This window comes from Syngnathoides biaculeatus, chromosome 14 (assembly GCF_019802595.1).
Source record: "Syngnathoides biaculeatus isolate LvHL_M chromosome 14, ASM1980259v1, whole genome shotgun sequence".
Classification (NCBI taxonomy): Eukaryota; Metazoa; Chordata; class Actinopteri; order Syngnathiformes; family Syngnathidae; genus Syngnathoides; species Syngnathoides biaculeatus.
The window spans coordinates 5,179,431-5,207,002 of NC_084653.1; the positions used below are offsets into that span (position 1 = coordinate 5,179,431).

At 43.8% G+C, this 27,572-nt stretch overlaps 1 protein-coding gene and 1 long non-coding RNA gene across 3 annotated transcripts in view; one reads left to right on the forward strand and one right to left on the reverse strand.

The window, feature by feature from the left end:
• Window positions 1-9,781: 9,781 nt before the first annotated feature.
• On the reverse strand, window positions 9,782-17,644 carry LOC133511848 (uncharacterized). The gene is made up of 3 exons (XR_009798047.1): window positions 17,506-17,644; window positions 12,907-13,059; window positions 9,782-10,181 (listed from the first exon to the last, which is right to left on the reverse strand). It is a non-coding gene; the product is annotated as an uncharacterized LOC133511848 (long non-coding RNA).
• Window positions 17,507-27,572, forward strand: part of LOC133511847 (aryl hydrocarbon receptor-like) — an 89,991-nt gene continuing 79,925 nt past the window's right edge. For both annotated transcript variants that reach the window (XM_061840833.1, XM_061840834.1), the window contains exon 1: window positions 17,507-17,645. In XM_061840833.1, coding sequence (XP_061696817.1) covers window positions 17,587-17,645 — 59 coding nt within the window. In that variant the 5' untranslated portion in view covers window positions 17,507-17,586. The remainder of the gene's footprint in view (window positions 17,646-27,572) is intronic.

The window sequence follows — 27,572 nt, forward strand, 5'->3', positions numbered from 1 at the left end:
CTGGAAGCTTCGCCACCAGCGGGTCTGCAGGCTTCGCCGTTGCCGGCGAGGAGTGGGAGCACTGTGTCTTAGTTGCCGCGCAGCGGGAGGCACAAGGGAGCGCCCGGACGGGTCGTCTTCTCTGGCCAACACGCGGAGGTCCCGGGTAGATGGCCAAGCGGGTTCCCTCATACGGATTAGTGTACTTAAACCTACCGGGCGAAGACGTTTGGGTGCTGGAAACGCGGGGAGGTGAAACAAACTGGGATGAAAGATCGGACGAGCAGATTCATAATCAGAATAATCGGAGTCGTACTCCGGCAGCCGGTCATACAAATCACGGTTCTCCTCATATTCCGAAAAGTCAGAGTCGAGAAGAATATGAGGAGCCGGACGGGTCGTGTTCGGGACGTATTCATACCTCGCTGGCGGAGCGTAAGACACGGAAGCGGAGGACATCAGGGAGCCTACCAGGATCGGACAGGGTTGGTCCTCTGGCAGACGGTCTACCTTGCGTCAGTCCCGGCGACGCCGGGTCTTTCCTGCTGGATCCTGTATTGGCCAGTTCGTTCTGTCACGTCCCATCGGAACGAGAGTAGGACCCAAATGCAGGAACTCTGAAGACGCAAGGTAGTTCAAAAAGAGACACGTTTATTATATGCAGAGGTCAGGGATCGAGCAGGCAGTCCAGTGCAGCAGTGGTAGTTGTGATGTCGGGCAAAGAGAGAAGGTGAGCGGGCAAGCAGGAGTCGGTACACAGGGGAACAATCAAAGCAGGCAGAAGTATCAAAGGAGTCAGGCTTACAAGGGTGGTCGGAGAACGGGCGAAGGTCGGTACACACAGGTTCGATCAGGGATACCAGAGCACACGAACGGGACATGAAGATCAACGAACTGGCGCCGGCAAGTTGTCAACGCGGTCATATAAATCCACAGCATAATCAGGCTGCATGAGGCGCAGGTGTGCACCACCCAATCAGCGCACCTGCGCGGGCACCCGCACAGCTCGTGCTGGAGCGGCAGGATCATGACACAAGTCGTATAACATTATAATTATCATTGTTATTTGTTGTTATTAATTATGTTTGACACATTGATTGCCACAAAGCTGGAATATATAGATACACTTAGAGGTAATTTGAAAGGCTGCAAACATCCATCCATCCATTTTCTGAGCCACGTATCCTCACAAGGGTAGCAGAAGTGCTGGAGACTATCCCAGCTGTCATCGGGGCGGAGACAGGATACACCATGGACTGCTTGCCAGCCAATTGTAGGGCACATGGAGACAGTCATGCTCGCAATCACATATAAGGGCAATTTAGAGTGTCCAATTAATGGATGTTTTTGGGATGTGGGAGGAAACCGGATTTCCCAGAGAAAACCCATGTAGGCATGGGGAGAACATGCAAACTCCACACAGGGGTGGCCGGACTTTGAACCCCGGTCCTCAGAACTGTGAGGCCAACGCTCTACAGTGGCACCAGGCTTCAAACAGAGCACCAATATTAGAATTATCATTGTGATACATATGATGATTGTTCTACAAAAAAATTAATGTTTGTAATTTTGAACTCTATGGGATACTCTCATATTTGAGTGGACATATGCAGTGATATACTATAGACGAAGTTGGGCACATTTTTCATAGGGTTCGGGTTATACATATTACAAATTAGAAGACTTGTAGACAATAAATCGGAATCAGAATCAGCTTTTTTGGTCAAGTGTGTAAAAACACACAAGGAAACCACTACACTTGATTGCACATCATTAGGTATAGATGAGCAGAAAAAAACCTGAGCAATGACCAATCATGTTATCTGAATAGAAGCGCGCAAACGTGCGCCTGTGCACGTAGGCATGATTTGTCATGATCCCGCCGCTTCAGCACGAGCTGTGCGGCTGTGCTGATTGGGAGGCACACACCTGTGCCTCATGCGGCCTGATCATCCCCCGTATATATAGGACCCGGTGACGACTGGTCCTCTGCCAGTTCGTTGAGCTTTATGTCCCGTTCCAGCACTCTCGTATTCCTGACTGAACCTGCGTGTACCGACTTCCGTCCGTTCTCTGACCAACCTTGAAAGCCTGACTCCTTGACACTTCTGCCTGCGTTGATTGTTTCCCCGTGTACCGACTCCTGCCTGCCCACTCATCTGCTCTCTTCGCCCGACGCCCCAACAACCGCTGCAGCACCGGACTGCCTGCTCGATCCCCGACCTCGGCATACAATAAACGTGTCTCTTCTTGAACTACCTTGCGTCTTCCGAGTTCCTGCATTTGGGTCCTACCTCTCGTTCCGATGGGACGTGACATGATTCAGCAGAAGAATAGAAGATGACATCCCAAGTAAATTGTAGGGTGGTCAAACCCTTCCTCGGTGGTTCAGCATAAATTTAAAAAAATTGTTGTGATAAAAATGTGTGTTAAAAAATTGTTAATGCGCCAACTTTGACAGTTGACACAATTTTGAACTTCACAAAGTGTGACATATGACAAGCTTCCGTGGTTGCATGAACTAGTCACCACTTCTATTAACGTTACTTCTTGGGGTATGAGATTTTGGTTTCTCTACCCACTTCATGCAGCAGGCTCTCACAATCGCTACAATCGTTATGTTTGCACTTACGCGTACATGCCTAATGCAACAGCAAATTAACGTTGTTCCCTTATCTCCCAACTTATTATCTCTCTTTCCTTGCTCCCTAAGTTATTTTATTGATCAACAAGCTCTGAACCAAACCATACATGTAGAAATCGGTTCCTCTCTGCCTTACGTTAGTGTGGCCACGATGGATTATGACAAGGGTTGTAAATTCCCTGAAGATTCAGGGCAGGACCCTTTATTTCGGCCAATTCACATTCATCCAGGAGCGAAATGTCACTGCTTCGGAATGAATGACACCCTATGCGTCCACCGTGAGTTTGTGGGAGAGGTACCTAACTCTTACTGTCAATCTATATCTGTTCCCTGGACAACTTTTGTTTCTAACACTTTTTCAAACTATTCTCAAGCCCTTCAATGTACCATTTGTGTTCCTTCAGGGGTCCTTTATTTAAATACTGGTATTTGTATTGAAAAAATCTGAGTAGATCCATCAGTATATGGGATTTATTCTCGATTGAGAACAGATCCAGCAACAAAGTATGTGTATGCGTCCAGACTTTTCTATGCTTTCAAATTCTTCCGTGTAAATGTCGACGACTTACTCACCAGATACATCTGTAGATCCAATTGTCCAAGACAAGTGGAAGCGGGTTAATAGTCCAATTTCTTATCGGCGAAAACATCGACTTCGGCATTAAATATGGGTGCTCTATGCCAACTGTCTCTCATTTTTCCACATACCTTTTGTAGCGCCTCTCTAGTATAAAATACTTGCTAATAGTGGCAGATAGTCAAATAATAAACCTGGTCATGTAACAAAAAGTGGGAATGTTTAATAACAAAATAAAGGATGGAAAAATCAAACATGTATACACAACAGTCAAATAAACAAAGTCAATTTAACAGGTACACAATGCTCACATGCTAAGGGCCCAAACAAATTATGAATATAGCCGGCAAGCAAACTAAATTCAAACCCCAATGTCACTGCGGTGCTTCCCAAGGCAGGAGTGAAGAAAAGTGAAGGTGGTTTTTCCTCTGTCCGGCGTCCTCACGGTCCTCGTCCCTTTTTCTTTCTTGAAGTCCAAACACAGCCTCGCTAGCCGCGTTAGCTCGACGGTAGCACCCTTGTCCTCTCCTTCATGGTCCAAGCCAAGTCCCATGCATGCACTTAGCCGCTGTGATAGCGGCTAACTCCACCACGTTACGGCGTGATTTGAGTCGTCCACTTAAATGACACACTATCACAGTTGAACTTTCAACAGTCCTTGTCGAACACGTCGATCAACTTTTGATAAATGTCCACCGTTCACTTTCTTTGTCCTCTCGTTGCCCTCACACAACCACTTGTCCCTTGCACTCTGTCTAGCCTTCTTTTTTTCTCTTTTTCCTGCATCTGCTGAACACGTCACTTCCTGTCGTTCTTAAACAATCGTTACAATAATAAAATGACAAACAAAAGTATTTATTTTTCACAAATGAATCAAACACATTTAAATACAAATCCCTCCAAAAGAAAATACAGTCAGCACACAGTTTAACAGATATTCCACCACATTGCATAAAGAAAACCTATAACCTAATTGCTACTCTATTATACTGAAATTTTTACCTGTACCAACTTTTAACTGGATTACACTTTGTTTATTATCACCTTCTAAATGTTTAACAGTATCAGACAAAACTCTGGGTGTCGTGCTATCATTCCATCTCCAACCGACTTAGCATTGAAGAATGGTTTGCTAGACCGTCAATATGACCAGTCACGTAACTTCGGTGACGTAGGTGCTTGAGCTCGATTGCTTTTACAGACCACTCATACATTACCTTTGCCACAACCTGTTTCCATCGTCGCAGATAGGTCCAATTTAAAGAACATAATGCACCAAATCAAGTGTTTTGTTTTACTCTTTATCCACCCTGGAAGCATTTAGAGAGTTATAACTTGATGAATTATTGTTGATTTTCCACCGTATATCATCTATCTTCCTTGAGCACATACTGTATAGACACCACTCAACTATCCTTAGATGTGATTTCTAAGTTCAAATGGCAGCCTGACTCCATGTCATGTTTACATGATAATAATAATAATAAATTGTATTAGACATCTTAATAGTCAAAGCTCGACATACTCAAATGTTGCATATGAGATGGAGCATTGTTTGATTTCTCTTTATTGAATCATTTAAGTGACTGACTAACTCAATGCAGCTCTTATCTCATTTCCTGTTGATATTAATCCTTGTGGTCCATCGACAGACATATTTCCATGTGGAATGCATTGTTCATCCTGTAGCCACAGTTGAGCAGAATTGAGGGCGTGGGAGGAGTTTCAAGTTTATTTTCGAGTTAAATATCTGTGAAAATAAAGTTTTAATGCGTTCTTATTTTTGTCTTACCCTCAGTAGTAAGATGGGATTGAAATAAAACATTTATCGCTGCCATCAGGCGGAAACCTTGTACCAATGCAAAAACAAAAAGCACGTTTGTCGAGGAGGCTTTAACATTGCATCACCAAAGGGACCAAGCCATATCAAACACTTTAGATTGCTAAATCCATCCATCTATTTTCTTTGCCGCTTATCCTCACAAGGGTCGCGGGAGTGCTGGAGCCTATCCCAGCTGTCAACGGGCAGAAGGCAGGGTGCACCCTGAACTGGTTGCCAGCCAATCGCAGGGCACATAGAGACAAACAGCAACTCCCACAAACACACCTCGGGGAAATTTAGAGTGTCCAATTAATCTTTCATGTTTTTGGGATGTGGGAGGAAACCGTAGTGCCCGGAGAAAACACATGCGTGCACGGGAAGGGCATGCAAACTCCAAGAGGGATTTCCCATAAGAAATAATAGAAACAGATTCCCGTTCAGTGATGGTGTTGAAATGTGCCCTGCGACTGACTATCAACCAGTTCACGGAGTAGTCTGCCTTTCACCCAAAGTTACCTGGGATAGGCTCCAGCACTCCCGCAACCCTTTTGAGGATAAGCATCTCAGAAAATGGAGGGATGGAAATCAAATTGTTATGCCTGTTGTCGTTTTAGTTAATCTATACAAAAAAATCTTACTTTGAAAGTTGGGCTTTTATTGTGACACGACACAAGCACTGAAAAGGGAGGATTGGGGCTCTGTGAGTGAAAATGCTAAAGTGACCCCTGTACTGTATGTTTAGTCAACCACTCGTTTTCATTTATGTGTGTGTGTGTGGGGGTGGGTAGGTGTGATGTTTCTTATCCTCATTAGAATGGTAGGTTTGCTCAGTAATTACACGTGAAAATGTGCTGTTAAAAACAAGTTTGTGAGGGTTTATGGAATGTTTATTACAATGCATGAGTTGGGTTTTAAAGCTAGTTTGATGTATCCTAAGAGTTGGAGAAGGTGATGCAGAATCGTTTATACAGATTCACGCTTACCTAATATAAATTAATTGTGTTTTTTAGGTAAAATATGGCATTTTGGCGGCACGGTAGAACAGCTGTAGACTGTTGGCCTCACAGTTCTGAGGACGAGTGTTCAAATCCCAGCCCTGCCTGTGTGGAGTTTGCATGCTCTGCATGCCTGGTACGACATTCAGAGCAAAGAACAAAGAATAACAAAGCAAGAAGAACAAAGAACAAGAGACATTTCTGTTTGTAAGAACTATTCCTTATAATAGTTGTGCAAGATAAAATTTTCTTTATTTAGGACACGTAAGAGATAAGAGTGTCAATGTCCCACATTGTGTTAAGCTTGTACAGAGTGCTTTTATCCGTTTGTGGTTCCTGTTATAAACAAGAGCAATAACGAATTGTGTGATAGTCTACAAAATATATTACTAATACTAATACTGTCATGATCCTGCCGGTCCTAGCCCTGGGTGTTCAGGTCCCTTGACACACCGGCAGTCATCAGGAGGCACACACCTACGCTTCATCCCCGGTAATTACCTACAGTACTTATCGGACCCAGCGGACAGTCTGGCTTTGCCAGATCGTTGCCATTGATGCATCGTTCCCGCACTTCCTCGACTCTGATGTCGACTCCCGGCGTACCGAAACCTGCCTGTCTCCCGACCTACCCCGTAAGCCTGACGTCTTTATCACTGCTGCTCTCGTGGACTGCCTGCCTGGTTACTGACTCTGGACTGAATAAAGATGTTTCCCGAGTCATGTATTTGGGTCCAACTCCGCGTTCTGGTTATGAAAGAACAATCTGGCCAAGACATGGACCCAGCCGACTCAGCTGAGATCCATCGCTCCCTACACATCCAGGGCAGACGCCTGGCCGAACAGGAGGCTGCTCTCCGGGTAAAGAATCAGAGACTGCTCAAAATATGTGCTCAATTGGAACCATGGCTGATGTCCAGGACCAGCGCTGCCAACGTCAGTCCAACAACACCCACTGCCGCTCCGACTACAGCCCTATCCGCGCCCACCTTCCCGCCGGTCACAGATGTCCAGCGGTCAGTGTGCACGCCACTCTCTCGCCCCGAGCGATTCTCTGGAGACACTGGTAATATTAGGCCCTTCCTCGCCCAGTGTGATCTCCATTATGAATGACAGGCTTCCGCCTTCCCTACTGATCGCGCACCGATTGCCTTCGTGATATCCCACCTGACGAGGAGGGCGGAGGCTTGGGCTACTGCCGAATGGAGCCGCAATTCCGACACCTGCCACACCTCCTTCGTGTGTGTGATGATCCAGGTGTTCCAGTACACTTCCCCGGAACGTGAGGCGGCGGCTTAATTGATCACGCTTAGGCAGGGGCAACGTCGTGTACCATCCATCGAATTCCGCATTCGAGCAGCAGAGAGTCGGTGGAATGAGGAGGCTTTTCTTGACGCCTTCCTTCCTTCGACATGGATTCGTAATCATCTCATCGCAGTGGAACTGCCCACTACGCTGGACTCGCTCATCACCCTGACCCTCAGGATCGAACAGAGGCTCGCAATTCAGGAAAGGGTTGAGGCATTATAGGAAGTGGAGCAAGTAGCCCTCACACCACAGCCCGCGCTCCAACCGGTGCCATCACCTGAGACAGAGCCTATGCAAGTCGAGGGGCTTAATGGAGCGGCAACGACGCAGACGAGAAGGTTGACGCTACAACTGCAGAAGGCTGGGTGACCTAGTGGGCCGTTGCCCTGTCGGGCCAACACGCTCCGCTCTCAAGATATCCACACCGGTGAGTGTCAACTACACTGGGACTGGCTCGAATCGCTCTCTGCTTCAGATTACGCTAAGCGCAAGTGGATCTACCTGCATGCCTACTGCATTCATAAATTCCAGGTCAGACGTGAACATGCTAAATCCGCGTGTCGTTGACTTGTTGGATGCAGAGACATTCCCGACGCAACAACTCCGCAACACTTATGCGGCTAACAGAAAATTCTTGTGCCGAGTGACGCATCGTACGCAATCCCTGATCATGACTTTTCCGGACGCACCGAACGCATAAGTTTTCACGTTTTTGACTCCCGAAACAGTGACATTATTTTGGGGAGCCCCTGGCTCAAGAGACACGATCCACACATCGATTGGTCCACATGGCCAAATTATAGCATGGACCGCAGCACGCCTTGCTTCGGGGCTCCAGAAGAGGGGAATCCGCAGGTCGTCCCAGTAGAGCTGCGGGAGCCGCAACCAGAATCGGACTTGTCACTAGATCTGTCTTGCTATTGGGACTTAAAAGAAGTTTTTTTCCGAAACAAAGCCCAAGTCCCTTCCGCCTCACCGACCTTATGACTTCGCCATCGAGTTATTGGCGGGCATCTCACCCCCGCGTGGGAGGCTTTTTTCGTTAACAGGGCACCGGAGCACCAACCCATGAGGACATATGTGGAGGAGTCGCTGGCGATGGGTCTCTTTCGACCATCGTCTTCACCTGCAGTAGTCGGTTCCTTTTTTGTCGATAAAAAAGATGCCACCTTACGTCCCTGTATCGACTACCAGGGATTGAACAACATCACTGTCAAAAATAGATACCACCTTCCCCTGATCGCCACGGTGTTTGAGTTGTTGCAAAAGGCCCGGATTTTCAGCAAACTGGATCAACAAAATGCATACCACCCGGTGCGCATCAGGGAAGGGGATGAGTGGAAGACAGCATTCAACACACCAACACCCCGGGTAAGGGACACTCTGAAAAACTCTCCCAGGCTGGCTGGATGTCTCGCTGATTGACTTATCGTTGTACCCTCACTGAGGGTGAGTGTCCCTCTAATAGGACCGTTTGCCATCCAGGCATGGCTAAGACAGGTTGGTACTTTACACATGTTGCCCACCTGCTGTTACACCAGCAGCCTGTTATTCGTCTCAACATAAAGGAATTTGTAAATACCCTCAAGAAGCTGCATGTGAAGAAGAGCCATATATAGTATTACATCCATCCATTTCCTGAGCCGCTTATCCTTACAGGGGTCGCGGGGTAGGACTGGATAATTATGGACAAAATAATAATCATGATTACTGTCGTTTGATATTGAAATCACAATTAATAAACACGATGTATTGATTTTGAAACGTAGTATTTATCTAGCTACCAAAACTCAACTTTAAATATAGTTCAAAAGAGCAACCTGAAAATAAATTGGTAACAAGTACAATAACGTAGTAATATATTTCTTTCAGCTTGTCCCGTTAGGGGTCGACACAGCGTGTCATCTCAGATGAACGCTTATATTTGTTTGGCACAGTTTTTGCACCAGGTGCCCTTCCTGACGCAATCCCTCTGCATTTATCCGGGGAGAGAGCTGCAGCCTATCCCAGCTAACATCGGGCATAGGCAGACTACACCCCGCTCGAACTGGTCGCCACCCAATCGCAGGGCAGATATAGACCTCATCACTGAGCGGTAATTGATTCAATACTGTCTCCACCAAATGCAGGCGTCTGTTCCACTACACCACTAGTCACTCGGTAACATGTACAATAATAATATATTGTAAAAAAAAAATAGAGGGGGCTTGGTGTAAAACTGGTTCACGTATCTGCCTCACAGTTCAGTTTTCCCTAATTCAAGCCAGCCTCGCGTGCATTTAATTTGTATGTTCTCCCCATGTTTGTGTGGGTTTCCTTCAGGTACTCTGGTTTCCTCATAAATCACAAATGCTTGCACAAGTGGTAAGGAAAAGTATGTATCTGTGTAAATAAACAATAAAAAATAAATACAGGTTTTGCTAAAAACATTGGGACACCTATGGTGACTTTATTGTCTGTTACAGGGGGAGGTAACCCATAGCTCTGAAGTCACATGTGGATCTTGAGCGTTCTGCAGAAAGACACAAGCAGTTTAGCTTTTAGATTGTTCTTCCTGAGCACTTTCAGGAAGTGGAGTTGCTGCTGGGCCGTTTTCACTCCCGCCATGGTATTTACAGTCCAGGTGAGTTTATCTGTGATTTAGATTCCCAGAAATCTGAAGGAGTGGTCTCTCTCCACACACTCCCCATTGATGAACAGTGGGTCCGGGTCCATGCTGCACTTCTAGAAGTCCAGGATGATTTCCTTTGTTTTTTGTGGTTTTTAGTTTGAGGTTGTTTGCTGAACACCACTTTGACGGATTTGCAATCTCATCTCTATAACCTGACTCTTCTCCTTTTGAGATGAGCCCAGTTTCTGGAGGAGGAGAAACACGATTTAAACATTCTTAATTTTTTCTAATACTGTAAAAACGTGTGGAATAAAGATTACATTTCAACTTTTCTTTCAATGAAGATTTGCATCATAGCCTGCGACACATGCTTCTTTGAGCTCAGCATGGCAGGTGGGTGTCGCAAATAAACCGGCGGGTGATGGGCCATGGACCGCAAAGGGAAAAAGAGGAAGATAGCTGAGGAGAACCGAGGATTCAACAGTTTTTGGACCGAATAATTTGCTTTGATTGCCAATGTAGAAGGTTTGCCTCCATTTACAGCTGAGAAGTTGCCAAATCACAAAAAGTAATGTGCAAAGACATTTACAGGGACGGTAAGCTACATTTGGGGCTGAATTCCTTGTTGGGGGTGAAAATGTCACTCCCCAGAAAGCCCAGCTTACCCAAAGCCACAAATGGAGCGACAGTGAAAGTCTTGCAACACCTGAGAAACTTGTTTGAAACATGGTATGGTCTTCTTGACAGTTATAAGAACATGAAGAATATGCATACCTGTGTGAGCAGATTTTCAAATATGAACTATATTAAATCCAAATATCACAACAGCCTCACAAATGATCTTGCACTCATGTTTCAAGATTAAAGTTACATTTTACACGCCCAAATTTGAATAGCTGTCCAGTGATGTCCAAAAGCAGAAGTAACATTCAACAGGTAAGAATACAATTCTGTCTAAAGCAGATATTTAGCAACAAAGTGCCGGTGTTTATAAAGTACTTTCAGATTTTTGTCAGTATATATTTGGAATGGGGTACTATTGTGTTTTGTTGCTCAGGTCTGACGATGCCTGTGTTGTATTGTGCTATCAGAAGAGAAGAGGATGCAATTTGTTTTTGTCTTTGTGTCTGTTGCCACCATGAGGGTGGAAAGAGAATCCATCCATCCACCCATTTTCTTAGCTACTTATCCTAACAAGGGTCACGGGATTGCTGGAGCCAATCCAGGCTGTCAACGGACAGGAGGTAGAGACTGGGTACACCCTGAACTGGTTGCCAGCTTTTTTTTTTTTTTTTTTTATAATTGCAAGTTGGTTTTGATACACTGGGTCTGTTGCCCAGTGAGGGGAAAAAGAGAAGAAGACTGCATTTTATTTCCATATGGAGGTCTGAAATTACAGGAGGCATGTTCCATTCTTTTTTTTTTTTAAATCTTCCAAATTAATATGACATCAAAAAAAGCATTCTTCCTGATATTTAGACGATTTCATCATTGCAACTAAACATGCGATCAATAATGGCACAGAGTCGTCCTGTGATTTAGAATTCTCAGATACGTTGCAGGAAAAATCAACATTTAATCATGAATTCTCATTATGCCATATAGGGGCGAATATAGACACTTACAGCATGTGTTGCCTTCATCATAAGGCTTAAAGCTTTTATTGTTTTTGAGGGTTAATATGGCTTTTAACATTTTGGTTTGTGATCCCTGGTATATGTCCTGAATACATGACCTGAAATGATATTAGAATATAGACCAGTCAGGCTCTGAGATTGTCAGACTCAGATTTTTATTCCGTATAATGGATGGATGGATGGATGTTATTTACAAATATTTTTTGTTCTAATGTGTGCAAAACATTTGTGTATTGAAGTGTGTCTTCTGCTCATATTTAGTCATGACTGTATAACTCATGTTTGAAGCATGCCAACTCATCAGATAACCTTAAGTGAATCTTGCTGAAATGTTTACGAGAGACCAGGACGTAGGAATATGCCCGTTATTACCGGATAGATTTGGTTTAGTCATTATGATTGCTGATATTTTGTGATGCTCTTTGCTTAATGATGCGATTCTCATGTGATGCTCTTTGTTTTCCTTTCATACTTTTGTGATGCGGACCCTTCTGATAGTATAAGAATGCTGCAAGTCCTTTGTATCTTTGCACTTCTGATCGTATAAGAATGCTGCAAGTCCTTTGTATCTTTGCACTTCTGATCTCCTACAGCCGTTGTCTGTCACTCATCTGTGCCCAGAATATTCTGTAAGTAAAAGCTTCGAAGCTGAGGGCCTGGTCATTGGGCCCGCGCTTGCAGACAGCGATCTCAAGTGTCCGGATGGAGAGGCAGAGGCAGAGGCCAACAACCTGCACGTGGCTACAATCGACGAGGTTACAACCAATCCCGAGAGGGAGGACATCTTGGACAGCACCAGCAGCTACCGCAGCAGTAACAGAGATATCCCTCAGTGCCAAACCAGCAGTATCTACCACCCTCTGGTGGACAGTTTACGCAATGATGGTGCCCTGAATTCACATGTTTAGGCCTGCAGCAACCTTTGATGATCCCGACGAGATCTCCTCATCGCCACGTGCCCTCATCAAATGCAGTCCTGATGGACTTATTCTGGAATTTCCGGATGGTAACACGTACTGCTGCTCTGCCGCCTCTGCCTCCGGTGCCACCTCCCAGTTGCCGCTTGTTGAACAACGCCCTGTGGCATGCGCCACTGCTGACATCTATTGGGCAAGAGTGGATATTGACTCCAGGGGTTGCCTCGAGGCTGAGCACTTTTGGACTCTCTGGTCACCTTAGGTCCGTAATCTCAGATCTTATGATATGGTAACTGATTGTATGCATTGCACTCTGTACTATGACAGATCAGAAGAAGAGATCTATAGCGAGGCATTTCAGGACATTGATAACAACATATGGGAATTGAACATGGGTGATTTGTTTGTGGGCTTACCAGGTGTTGCCTTTTCGGTGTTTTTGACTCCTGAACAACTCCAATGGTATAAGATGGCGGATCCTCTGGATCCTTCTATGCCTCCTTGTCACCACACATGTCTCCTTGATGGTTTCGCCTCAGCACACAGCGAAGGATCTTGTTCCGTTTGTCCTGACATGCACACAGGCCACAGATTGGAAAAATTAATTTCACTCTCAATTGCTCTATTCCTCATCCCTTGATGCTTATTGGATTCAGTCTAACACATTTCTGACAACTTCTGTTTTGGAGCACCAGTTTCTGGATAGGCACCATGGACGTGAAACAACCGACAGTGACTTTGCTGGTCAACTTCTTGATTCCCTTCCTGCGTCGCTGTGGTCTACGAATCCCACTGATGTTGGCCTCTGCAATGTCTCACCTGTTGCGTTTCTGATGAAACCAGGACGAATATATGTTCCCCAATACTCTGTAAAAGAGGCTGGGATGGTTGGCATTTCGGACACAATTGACGGCCTGCTCAAAGCAGGGGTGTTATGTGAAATTCCTGAATCTGATTATAACACACCAATTTTACCCGTTGAAAAGAAAGACACTGGAAAGTTTCGCATGGTCCATGACCTGCGAGCAATTACTGCGGCTGTTTTAACTCCCACTTTGCCAGTCCCGAACCCTCACTCGACACTGTCCCAAATTACATCAGCCCACACTCATTTCACTTGCATTGACTTGGCTAATGCTTTCTTTTGCATTCCTCTCCATCCTTCAATGAGGCAATTTTTTGCTTTCACTTGGAATGGAATTTGTCACTCCTACAATCGCCTGCCTCAAGGTTTTGTCCTTTCCCCCGGACTCTTCAACAACTGTCTTCGTCAGTTGCTGTCTCCGCTTGACTTGCCGAATGGAGTTCTCCTGGTGCAGTATGTGGATGACCTCTTGCTGGCAGCTCCATCTGAAACTTCTTGTCTTGAAGCCACCAGGTCTTTGCTCTCTCATTTGGCCTCTGTTGGCCTGAAGTGTTCCAAGTCCAAACTTCAGATTGCCCGACCACAGGTTTCCTTTGCCATGGCACAGGAATGTCTCCCTCTCACAAAGATGACATCCTTCATCACCCAAAACCAATGAATGTCAAAACCATGCTGGCCTTTCTTGGGCTTTGCAACTATTCCAGACATCATGTTCCAGACTTTGCTGAACTTACTTACACGCTCTGACAGATGGTAAATGACCAGGGTATGCGGAACCTTTCTAATATTCTTTGTTGGACCACGGAAGCAGATACTTCATTCATTTCCTTGAAACAGCATCTTTCCGCTGCTGCGGCTCTTGCAATTCCTGATTACAACCGCATGTTTTATCTAGACGCATCTGAAAAGGTCAGCAGTTTGTCTGCTGCCCTTTATCAGAACGGGGAAGGAGGGAGTCGACAAGTCTCTCTGTATGCATCCACTCCATTGGAAAAATACGAGCAAAGACATCCAATGTGTGCTGCTTTCGCATCTGCTCTAGCCAGAGTGATTCAGAAAACATCTCACATTGTTCTCCATCACCCACTAACTGTGCGAACATCACACAGTACATCACAAGTCAAGCTTTTACAATGACCGGAGGAAGACAGAGGAAAATTGAGGCAATTTTAACACAACCACATATTCTCTTTATTCATGGAGTAAACATGGCTGAAGGTCTGGTTGAAGGAGAACCACATTGTTGTGTACGAAGAACTAAGGAAGAAGACTTATTTCAGACTGAACTCTATGAGACATCGCTTGAGAACCTGGACTTCATTCTTTTCACAGATGGATGTGAAATTTTACCATTGACAGCAGCTCTCAGGTTAGCAGAAAACCACTCAGTAAACATTTACACAGATTCAGCGTATGCACACATGACAGTTCATGTTGCATTAAAAGCATGCCAGCGAAACAATTTCCAAACTGCAACCGGTACCCCCATTAAACATCAGGACGACATTCTCAAATTGCGAGATGCGTTACTGCTCCCAACAGCGGTAGCAGTAATAAAATGCAAAGGTCACTCTCGAACTAATGATTTTGTATCAGCAGGTAGCGAATCAGCAGATCAAGCAGCAAAAAAGGCTGCAGGGTACCGACCAACACTCCAACTAATTGTAAGTGAGTCTGAACGTGAAAATCAACAGGAGGTGACAGTAGAAACAGTTAAGGTGTGGCAGGAAAAGGCAAGTCCAGAAGAAAAGAGTATGTGCGAAAGGGGGTGTCAAAGATGAGGATGGCATATGGCAAAAAGAAGGTAAATGCATTCCATCTCAGACACAATTGAAAAATCTAATTTCTGAAGCCCATGGAACATGCCATGTAGGTGTGGATGAAACATTAAGACGACTCCACTCCTGGTGGCATCCTTTTATGAGACAAATTGTTAAAGGTGAACTGCAGGACTGCAGCGTTTGCAGTAGGTAATAACAGTATGCCTACAACAAAACCACCGCAGGGAGTCCACGATCCGGACGTGGACGTTCCTGGTCAGGTGATTTCAATTGATTTTACTGACATGATTAAAACAGTGTCAGGTTACCGGTATTTGCTAGTTATAGTAGATTCTTTTTCAGGATGGCCAGAAACATATCGCTGCAAATCTGAAACAGCGAGCGTTGTGGTAAAACATTTGGTTAATCATTACATTCCAACGCACGGGTTCCCTAGGAAAATTAGATCAGACAATGGAACTCATTTCAAAAACAAACATCTCCAGGCTGTAGAAAAAAACGTTAGGTTTGAAACATCATTTTGGTTCTGTGTATCATCCACAATCGCAAGGTCAGGTTGAGCGCATGAACAGGAACATTAAGGAAAAGATGGCTAAGGCGTTAGCTTCATCCACACTCAATTGGTTGCAAGCTCTTCCATTGGCATTGATGAACTTACGGATGTGATTAAATTCTTCTAAATGGTGGACTCCATTCGAGTGTCATACTAACAGACGTGACGGGTGACGTTCCAGGGCCACCTGGGCTCAGGCAAGTAACCATTAATTTCTCCCATTTAACATACAGACTACCAGACGGTCCCCTCGAAATGAACATTTGCGAATCTGTGTGGTTAAAAGTGATTAAACAATGGTCTGAACCTAGGTGGACAGGTCCCTTTCAAGTTACTGAGCGGACAGCCACAGCAGTACGTCTTGAAGGAAAGGGGGACACGTGGTACCACATCTCGTCTACACGACCCGCCAGGTCCACATCAGGCTCAGGAATCCCTCCACCTGACAACTGAAAAACTGCGTCTCCAGTGCTGGCTGGCACCCTTTGATGACATCATTCTACAAGGGTTGATTTCACGGTACAATGGGCAGAATAATCCCGGTGAATCAACTTGGGACCAGGTAGTCTAACCCCAAGGTCCTGAAGAAGCCGACTGCGCCCCAGCTCGACTCATCCCAGAGGAAAAGATCGCTGTGTCAGCGATTGATTACTGCCGCCATTGAGAATGGATGAATTGCTCCCCTCCCCCTTCATGCCCAATGCACCAGCCCCTCCCGGTTTCAGGTGTCGGACTCTTTCGAGTCCGAAAGGGGGATTGAAGTGTGTCTTCTGCTCATATTTAGTCATGACTGTATAACTCATGTTTGAAGCATGCCAACTCATCAGATAACCTTAAGTGAATCTTGCTGAAATGTTTACGAGAGACCAGGACGTAGGAATATGCCCGTTATTACCAGATAGACTTGGTTTAGTCATTATGATTGCAGATATTTTGTGATGCTCTTTGCTTAATGATGCGATTCTCATGTGATGCTCTTTGTTTTCCTTTCATACTTTTGTGATGCGGACCCTTCTGATAGTATAAGAATGCTGCAAAACCTTTGTATCTTTGCACTTCTGCTCTGCTACAGCCATTGTCTGTCACTCATTTGTGCCCAGAATATTCTGTAAGTAAAAGCTTCAAAGAAACTGTTCATCACCTCCAGCCTGTATTTGGATAACCAACATTCTCACTACCCGAAACTAAACGAACACGCGGGGAGGAAAAAAGCGTCCTCCAACAGTATACGTAATTGAGAGTGGGAAAATTCTATTTAGTTTTGTAGCCTACGAGGATTTCAGTCAAGTTTTTCAGAAGTAATACTAATACTTTAACAGTCTTCCCCCCAGGTTTCTGTGAATCTCCTGGAGGACGTGCTCCAGGAGATTCACAGAAACCTGTACAAAGTATGGGTGCAATATAGCCACATATTTTGGTCCTGAGCTGAAGGTTTGAGAGTATGGGATACAAGCATTCGCCTCCACTACCATAGCAGCAAAGGTCTATCTTGCATCTTTTAAAAAGAAAGTCATATGCTGTAAGTAGGCTGTGCTGTTTATGCAAAAAAAAAAAAAAAAAAGGGAGGGTTCAATCCCCCCCCCCCCCCGAAACTGAACTTTCCCTCCTCATTCTCCTCCACTTCGTCAACAGCTCTTCTGCTTTTACACACTACAGCAAGGGGAGCCACATTGACTTACAGAGGAACATGTCAACACGTCACCAAACCACCGCGGGTTCATGCGATTAAGTTGTTTCGTGTTGCCTAATATGGCGGGTGGATGCAGTCGGGAGTGACTCAATTTCACACGTCGTGAGTGTGAAAAGTGTGTCCTACCGAAGGAGAAGAGGAAAGGTCGTCTCCGCGGTGGCGAGCTGACAAGCTTCAGGCGAAGTTTGCGTGGCAAGCGGCACAAAAATGTTGGCTATCTCTGGAACTTACGCCAACAAGAAGAGGAAGAAACCTGTCCTGAAACAGTAGGTCTAACCCAGCCTAGGGAACTTCATTGTTGTAAATGCTCAATTGTGAAACTTTAGGGGCAGACATTTTAAAAACCTAGCGGTCATGTATGGGCATGACGCTTAAGTAAAATGTGATAAAGTGCAGAATATTGCAACCTTCAAAGTCCCTATAAATATTTGATTTTTTTAACCTGTAAGACTTTCTTGAGGTGGGATGTTGTAAAAGTATGTAATGTACGGCTTTCAGTGCACGGACGAACCGTGTAAAGTGTGCGGTGATCTGTCAACTTCTCCACTGTACTCACTGTTAACGACACGTAATTCATCTGTCTTGGTGGTGGATTATTACATTTCATAAGAGTAAGCAAATATTGGTTATGTTGAATTGAACGACGGTGGATTGCAACACTAGGTCTGGACCACTTGAAGCACCTTCTCGCTCGCTGGGCTCTGGCACTGGTGCATTGCCCTGACGCATTAATCACAATCAAGTTGGAGAGTCGACTGCTGCTCTCACGCGATGTACCGGGAAGGGAGGGGACCGTCTAGCGCCTGGCTCTGTTATTGTAATCTGATATGTTCCCTTTCCTCCCCCCTCTCTTCCGTGCTTCAACTTTCTTCGAGCCTTTCCCGCTTCCTCTTTGGTTTTTCCTGTACTGTACTGTGAAGAACTTTGCCGAGTTTGATATTCGTGGATGCTTGTAGGCTTGTCAGACTTTATATATTAAGTATGCGTGGCAAATTTACAAAAAAAAAAAAAATATTTACATGAGACCAGCATTATCAGACGGATGTTTTAAAGATAATTTCCTCATTTCCCCCTAACAAATATGATGACCTAAAACCAGTAAAATTACTCCAATTTCTGGCCAACCTCTTAATACAACGTCAATAGGGGTGGAGTGGATATTTTAGGTGTGATCTTTTTTTTTTTTTCCAAATCTGAGTTTAATCTTTATACTATTTTCAAAGTGGCACAGTGGAACAGCTGTAAAGTGTTGGCCTCACAGCTCATCGGACCCAGGTTAAATCTAAGCCCTGTCGATGTGGCGTTTTCATGTTCTCCCTGTGCCTGTGTGGGTTTTCTCTGGGTTTTGTCTGGGTACTCCGGTTTCCTCCCATATTCCAAAACCATGCAAACATAATGGACCTTTCTGATGGCGACCTTAAGCTCCGCCCCGTTAGCCATGCCCCACAAGCTTTCAAAATGATGATTGAACAGAACATATTTGAAGTCGATTGTCTATTGCGTATTCCAGATAATACTGCGGTATGGTTTTTTACCAAATGCGTCAGACTTGTCCAAGAGAGTTCTACAGAGAGGTCGCAACTATTTCACGCAAGGATATGTACACGGAATTAAGATTTTGGAAGGAACAGGACGCAATGTCAAAGTTAAAGCGAAACGTTGGTGATCGATGTAAAAAAGTTTGACGCCTCACAAACTTCATATTGAAATCCAACAGGATAAAATAGTGGAATCGTACGGTGCATGTAAAGCAGGGTGAGTACTTTTTACTTGGAAAGATCATGAGTAATATCATTGTAGTCTTTATAAGTGAGTGGGTGTATTCATTTGACTTGGCTCGTAATTGAACCCAGTGCGCTGTCTTAAAAGTCTGATGTGATACAAAGTCAAATAGACATTTCTCTTGCATGACAACACGCATTTACATCTCACTAACTCTTTGGCATAAAACATTTGACACTTCATTCAGCAGGTCAGTGATACACTAACAAAGTGAAAGTTATTTACCTGCAATGTATAGAGCTCGTGCACCTACATCATCAAATCACGTCACTGGCCGGAAGTGTCGGTCAAACAAACCATTGTTCAATGCTCAGTTGATTGGAGGTGACGCGAAAATACGTCTTATAGCACGACGCCCAGAGTTTTGTCCGATACCGTTAAACATTTAGAAGGTGATAATAAATGAAGGTACATGGAAAAATGAGAGACACTTGGCATAGATGAGACATATTTAATGCCGAAGTCGATGTTTTCGCCAATAAGAAATTGGACTATTGCCCCGCTTTCGCTTGTCTTGGAAAACTGGAGCTACACATGTATTTGGTGAGTAAGTCTGCGAGATTTACACAGAAGAGTTTGAAAGTGTAGAAAAGTCTGGATGCATACAAATACTGAGTTGGTGGATCTGTTCTTATTCAAGAATAAATCTGAAATAGCGATGGAGCCACTCTGATTTTTTTCAATACAAATACCAATATCTAAATAAATGACGCCTGGTTTTACACAAACTCGCGTTCATTAACTATGATTGGGGGAAAAAATAAAGACACCGAGTCAGCTCCTCCGTACACGAAGCGTGTTGCGGCCAGACCTTAAACTTAGGTAAATTTCTCTGTTACAGACTTTTTTTTTTTTAATATGCATTGTTTTCAAATGAGTCCAATTCGTATTTAAAAAAAGAAAATAAACCGCTGGGATAGGCTTCAGCCCCCTTACATCAAAGCGCGTTGCAGCCACACGTTGAACTTCGGTAAACCTCTGTCTGACCAACATTTTCTTTTCTTTTTTTAAAAACGCATTGCACTCATTTGAGAACAATGCGTATTAAAAAAAAAAGTCTGCTGAAGATTAACGTATGGCTGCAACACGCTTTGTGTACGTTGGAGACAACTCCATGTTTTTTATTTTTTTTTTAATGCATTGTTCTCAAATGAGCCAACTTGGCATTATAAATACTTCCTGGGAATTTGAGATTGAGAAGAATAATTCCTACGTGAAGTGAAGTGAAGGCTACACAGTCGTGTGTATTTTGTTATCATACCTGAAGTGAAGTGATGGCTACACAATCGTGTGTATTTCGTTAGGCACCATCCATCACGTTTAACTGCCAAAATCCATCAATCTTTTTCTCGTCTTTTCAGCTGGTATTCCATAGAATGATCTCTTTGAATAACTGTCTCGTATGTTGTACAACCAACAGCACAACTAGTGTCCGGCATTGTGTATATTCTGCTCCTGTTCAATGTCCCCCACACTGTCGAGCAGCTCTTTTTGACCGGCAATATGGCGCCGTGAAAATTGTGACATCACGTGCACAAGCTCTAGAAAGCACTGATAATAATTCAGTCAAACTCAGAGAAGATACTTCTCCCTCATTTACCTTTAACATACCCAGTCCTCTGCCTTAAAAGTCCGATGTGATACAAATAGGCAAATCGACATTTCTCTTGCATGACATCGCCCATTTAGTATCACTTACCCGACTCTTCGGCATAAAACATTACAGAGTTCATTCAGCAGGTCAGTGATACACTAGCAAAGTGAAAGTTGTTCTCCTGCAATGTATAAAGCACTGATAATAATTAAATCAAACTCAGAGAAGATACTTCCCCCTCACTTACCTTCGAACATATACAGCCTTGTGTTTGTTGATATTGTCCACATTTAGTTGTACGTGTGCTCTTCCGCAAGCCTTAATCCTTCGTAGCCACTTCATCAACTGTGTTTTGGGCTTTGGAAAATGAATCAACTGGGCTCCTTTTAACCTAGCAGGATATCTTTAGTCAGAATTGCACGTTCCCCAAGCGCATTTGAGGACCATTTTCTTCGTAACATTAACTTTTCAAAGCGCACGCTACTGAAAACCAGCATTGTTTGTGGCACAATGTGGCGAGTGGGGCGTGTCAAGCCAGGGGTTAGGACAATGCGGATATCTGATTGGCTAATATTGTACGTGTTATTGATAGGTCAGAAAGGTCCATTGGACATTCTAAATTGCCCCTTGGTCTGATAGTAAGTACGTTATCTGTCTCTGTGTGCCTTGCAATTGACTGGCAAACACCTCCGCGACCCTTGTCAGGATAAGCGGCTAAGAAATGGATGGATGGATGGATGGATGGATACTATTTTCAAAAGGCAGGTATCACTGTAAAGAAACAGACAACATAGGGTTTGGATTAACGGATTTCCAAGGTGGACAAAACATTGATAAAATAATGGTGAAGAGCTTAATTTAATGAATTTGTCACTGAAACCTTGAATTGGAAAAAAAACAAGGCTTGTGAATGAATAAAACAAAATACAGAATAAAGTATAAAATAGCACAGTTTGAAAGGGAGTTGTACTTGATAAAATTCATGAAATATGAGTTGGAATTGACAGAAAATATGAGCCATCATGACAGGAAAGGGTAACATCACATGGGACTTGGGCATTAGAGAATAAAAACACAAAATGTCTGCGGACCGACTGTCCATCCATTCATTTTCAGAGCCACTTATCCACAAAAGTTCACAGGAGTGGCTGGGTACACTGGCTGGTTCCCAGCCAATTGCAGGGCACATATAAACAAACAATCATAAGAACCCATATTCACACTGGCAGGCTATTCAGAGTCTTCACTTACCGTATTTTCTGAACGACACCACGAGCTCCATCTCTGTGTAGCGTTTTTTTAATTTTTTCATTTTTTTCCATACACGAGCTGCACCTGGCCATACGTGTATATACAACGTATGTACTGGTAACGTTATGAAATTAGGTGTTCACACAGAAAGACTTTGTAAATGATTACTTACATACGTTGTTTCAAAACATTGACTTTAACACAGTAGTTAAACGGCTCAATCATAATAGAAACATTGTTTTTATTCACCGTTTTGTTGATAGTTTGTGAGCCCTATCCTATTAAAAGTATGTGACCATACCTCAAGCAGATCTCACACAAAATCTCCTGTCCTGAACACCGATGACCACCAGCACACATTTTCCCCCCATTTTCTTCTTATAATAAGTCGGCATGATCCTTTTGCATATTCATCCCAAAAGTCGCATTTGAGTTGACAAGATAAACCCCAATGATTGTAAAAAATGGGAATACTTTTCGTTTTGCTTTTTTACTGTACAGAAAGGCGATAAGGAGTAAATGTCTTTCTTGGAGTTATTGCCATTATTGATTGGATTGGCGAATTCTATGACATCAAAATTGATTGGTCGATCAGCAAAAAATTATCAGCTGATGCGATCCGGGTGATCAAATCAGTGTAAAGTCCAGTTTGTATTTTGTAGTATGGCCTGTATGTTTTGTCTGTGGAATTTTTCTTCCAATAGTGGATTTTGATACGTTTATCAGTGCCCTGTGGAGGTTAGTGGTGATATAATTTCTGTTTGGTTGTTTCTTCACAGCTTTTGATTTTTTTTTTTTTTTTAAAGTTCTCCTGAATGGTTGATCTGTTGTGCACAACATAGACTGTCTGTGCACAGAGACCACATCAGTAGTGTGCATTTACTTGGAGGGAATATTGTTCATGGCTGTCATATTTCATTTTATTTTTTAATAAATTGTTTTGCCCTGTTATTTTGTTGAAGAATATCACTAACATTTTCATTGTAAAAACTAAAGATGCAATATTGGACAGTGGCTGGGTGGATGACTAGGTAGCAAATCTGTCTCACAGATCTGAGGAATGGGGTTCGGCCCTCTGTGCCACCTCCGTGGAGTCTGCATGTACTCCCCGTGACTGTGTGGGTTTTCCTCCCACATCCCAGAAACATGCTATGTTAGTTGAAGACTCAAAATTACCCAGAGGTGTGAATGTGAGAGCAAATGGTTGTTTGTTTGGATTTGCTCTGCGATCGACTGGCACCTGGTTCAGGGTGTACACCATATCCTGCAGTTAGGTGCGATGGGTCCAGCATACATGTCCCAAGTAAGGATAAGCAGTGTAGAAAACAGATGAATGGATGGATAGATGGCCGGTCGGACTGATCGATGGAATATTGAGCTGCCATTTGCTTTTTAATGTTACACACTCAGTCAATGGTCATGCGCCACAAACATTAGGAATCCCTGTATTAGGTAAATACATTCGCATTGCCAGGTCCCATGAAGTATAAAATATCTGAAGAGAGTGATATTAAAAAGAGTAAAAGAGATACGTTTATGCCGTCCCATTGAAAAATTTTCAGTTCTAGGCGGTGACAAAGAACAAAGAATAGTGGAATATGGGAGGTAGTGATGCAAAAATGCTAAAAAAGGCTGCCTTTGTATGAATTAAAACATGATTCTTTTGAAGTTATTTGGAGTCACTTAGGAATCATTCAAAATCATTGGTTACCAAAATGCAACCTTTGTCATAACACTCCACGACACACACCATAACACTCCACGACGCACACACAAAGGTGTGGCGACGACCCAAGTAAAACAACACCCAGTCAAAAGTAACACAGTGGGCTTTTGTTCTCTGCTCTTTATTTCATTGAGAGAATGCTGACACACACCTGACACCTGCATCTCCATTTTTTTCTGATTATGCTTCAGATTAAGCCCAATTAAAGTGCATGTAATTTATAGTCTCAAACATTTGTATGATGCACTGAAACATCAGGGAAAGGGAACAAAAACAACGTATGATTTTCATCTGCTCTTCTTATTTACTGGCCATACCATTTGTAAATGGTCCCTCCTCTAAATTGCAATCGATATTGGTCAGCAGCCCCTGCCCCCCAACAAAACCCTGCATCACTGAGTCATTCCACCGACACTAACTAGCGTCAAAGCACACAAAGTGTGCTTGTGTGAGACAAAAGTGTTATTTTGCTGCATATGGCATTTACAGCTATGACAACTTTCTGTTTGTGAGAAGATGGCAGTGCTGTCAAACTACTAAGTTTTAAAGTGTATCCAAATCAGGGCCATGCATAGATTTTGAAATGTATTCATTCATTCATTCATTTTCTTAGCCGCATATATTCACAAGGGTCACGATGGCCAATTAGAGTCCAAAATTAATGCATGTCTTTGGGAGGAAACGAGAGTGACCTGAGAAAACCCACGCAGGATCTGCGAGAACATGCAAACTACCTACAGACGCGGCCGGGATTTGAACCCTGGACCTCAAAACAGTGAGGCCAAGTGTCAAAGCAATTTCTCCACTGCCCTGCTCATTTTGAAGTTGTATTAAATAGAATTTTACTAGGTAAGTCAGTTAAGATTTTTTTTTCAATTAATGTTTTTTCTGTTACTGTGGTACTTGTACTTGTGAAAAATCTCTACTAACAAAAGATTGGAGTTATGAAAAGCCTCCCTAGAAAATGTTTGTCTAAGATACGAAAGGAAAACTTTGGCGCTGCAGGCATGAGCATTTCACAGAAATGATCGTTCCGTTACCGTGTCGTTACCCAGCCTGAGAAAAGTGGAACCGAAAGTCCGTTTCCCAGATCTTAGGGCTTACTTTTAATAAAATTCGCCCATGCGTGGAATGTAAAACAAGTTCTCAACGCATTACAACAATCTGTATAAAACGAACCCACATGAACCCCTTTATTTTTAATGATTCAAACGGCCAGCTTTGGCACTGTGGTTTACAAACACCACCAGTTTCTTATTCTGAGGTACAAGTAAAAACCGGTTCCCATGAGCATTATCAATGGGAACCAAAAAATCGTTTCCCACCGTTTCCCAGGACAAAAATCAACGGAACCGAAAGATCGGTTACCATACTTGCCACAATCCTCATGCCTGCGCTGGATTCCAACAAATGTAAACATCCTGTACTGTATCTTGGTTTGAAAGCAGTGCGATGGAGCTGCTCTCCCATTGGTCACCGCCGTAGCATCTTACTGGCATCACATTGCTTAGGAGGTATGTCAGTCTTTAGCCATGACGCACATCCTGTCTCTTGGTATGTGTGGTGCAATAGAGCAGCTCCCCCTTTTGGCTATTACTTTGCATTTTCCTGGCATCACATTCCTCCATTGGCTAAGAGCAACATCAATTTTTTTTTTTTTTGGGACGTCAATCTTTACCCCTGACGCACTTCCTGTATATTCATCAATGAGTCCATTGTCATATGCTCGCGCACACTCGTACTTATTCAACTTTTTTCACCTTAGGCCCCAAGAAATTGATGGCCAGGGCCAGTGAGGAGACGAAGAGAGTTGTTTTATCCATCAAAACAAAACAAGAAATCGTCGAGAAATATGAAAAAGACATGCGTGCATGTGGCGTCATGCTGCTGCTCGTCTTGAACGGATAAGGCTATTAAAATGTAAAAGGCGTTTCTACTTGATGAAAGTTTCATGTTACGAAACGACTTCCGGAACAGATTAATTTTGTAAATCAACTGTGTTTTGAAATTATAACAAAGCAGTTAATTGCAATTGCAATAACACTCCAATATGATAAAACACCATTTGGCAATCGCAAAGGCTGTGATTTGAGTTCTCATTGGAAGTAGTCCCTAGACGTTACAGTTTTGAAATAGGTAAGCATTTTATTTTTATACTTTGCTGGCATCGGGCCAAATCCTTGCATCTACAAAGACGTCAGAAAACCAAAAATCTTGGGCTATCAACATTGCACCATCAAAGATAGCAAACTATTTTTAACACTTTAGATTGGTCACTCATTTGTGAAAATAACAGGCCCATGCAGGGAGTAACCACTAGTATTGATTCGTGAAAAAAATAACCAAATATAGACATCAGAGGTTTCAGCACTGCACCAGTTCTATAAATTTTTTGGTTACTGATTGATTTATTGATTTATCGACTGTCTAAATAAGTTCGGTGTTCAAGACAGGGGTGCCCAGACTTTTTTTACCCCAAGATCTACTTTTCAACCATTCAGCATCTTGCGATTTACCGACAGGTGGGGGTGGGGTATGCACGACTCGCCACGACTGCCGTAGAGAAAGCAAAAGAGAGACCGTAAATAGGCCAGCTTGCTAGAACGCGCCTTTGTATGCGTGTGGTTGATGAATTGGCCACACCTGAATCAAGCAACGAGATGGATGATAGGCGGACGTTTTTTCTGGGCACGCCATCACATGATCGACCAAAACTGCCTCGGCGATTGACTGGTCGAGCTCGATCAAGACATTGAGCACCCCAGGTTTAAGAAGTGCAGTTCACATGTTGACCCATCATGTTTCATGAAACATGAAAACTTGGACATGTTGAAGTAGTAAACCCACAGATTTGTTGGCCTTACACTGGGAATGCTTTCCTCCCCATAATAAAGGAAAAAATAGTAAAACGGAGAGAAAGACAGAGCACTACAATCAGCGTATACTGATTTGCAAGCATTTGATGATCGTAGCATGTAATAAACAGTTATCGTTCTCTGAAGTGTCACACAGGGCACAGCTGTGATGAGTTGGAGGGACCCCCATGCCTTTGCTTTGGACCACAGCCAGCAACTAACGGGTCACTGGCAGGTTGGTCTGCAGTGGCCATTTCTAACACCAAAATTATTCCATCATAAAAAATGCATCCTGTTCATATCCACCAAAGTGCATAACCAAGTAGCCAAACAAAAACAAACATCCATCCATCTACTACCACTGTTCCGGGTCGGGTCGTGGGGCAGTAGTTTTAGCAGGGATGCCCAGACTTCCCTTTCCCCAGCCACTTCATCCAGCTCTTCCGGAGGGACTCCGATGCATTCTCAAGCCAGCCGAGAGACGTAGTCTCTCCAGCGTGTCCTGGGTCGTCCCTGGGGTCTCCTTCCAGTGGGACGTGCACTGAACACCTCTCTCCCGGGAGGTGTCCGGGAGCCATCGAAATCAGATGCCCCAGGCACCTCATCTGGCTCCTCTCAATTTGGAGGAGCAGCGGCTCGACATTGAGGCCCTCTCGGATGACTGGGCTTCTCTTAGGGAGAGCTCGGGCACCCTGTGGAGGAAACCCACACTCATTTCAGCTGCTTGTATCTGGAATCTTGTTATTTCGGTCACGACCCACAGCTTGTGACCAGAGGTGAGCGTAGGAACGTAGATCGATTGTTAATTTGAGGACTTCACCTTTCAATTTAACACCCTCTTTACCACCATGGACAGATACAAATTCCACATAACTACAGATGATATAACGATCTGCCTGTAGATCTCCCGCTCCATTCTTCCCTCACTCCTAAACAAGACCCCAAGATTCTTGAATTCCTCCACTTGGGGCAGGATTTCATCCCA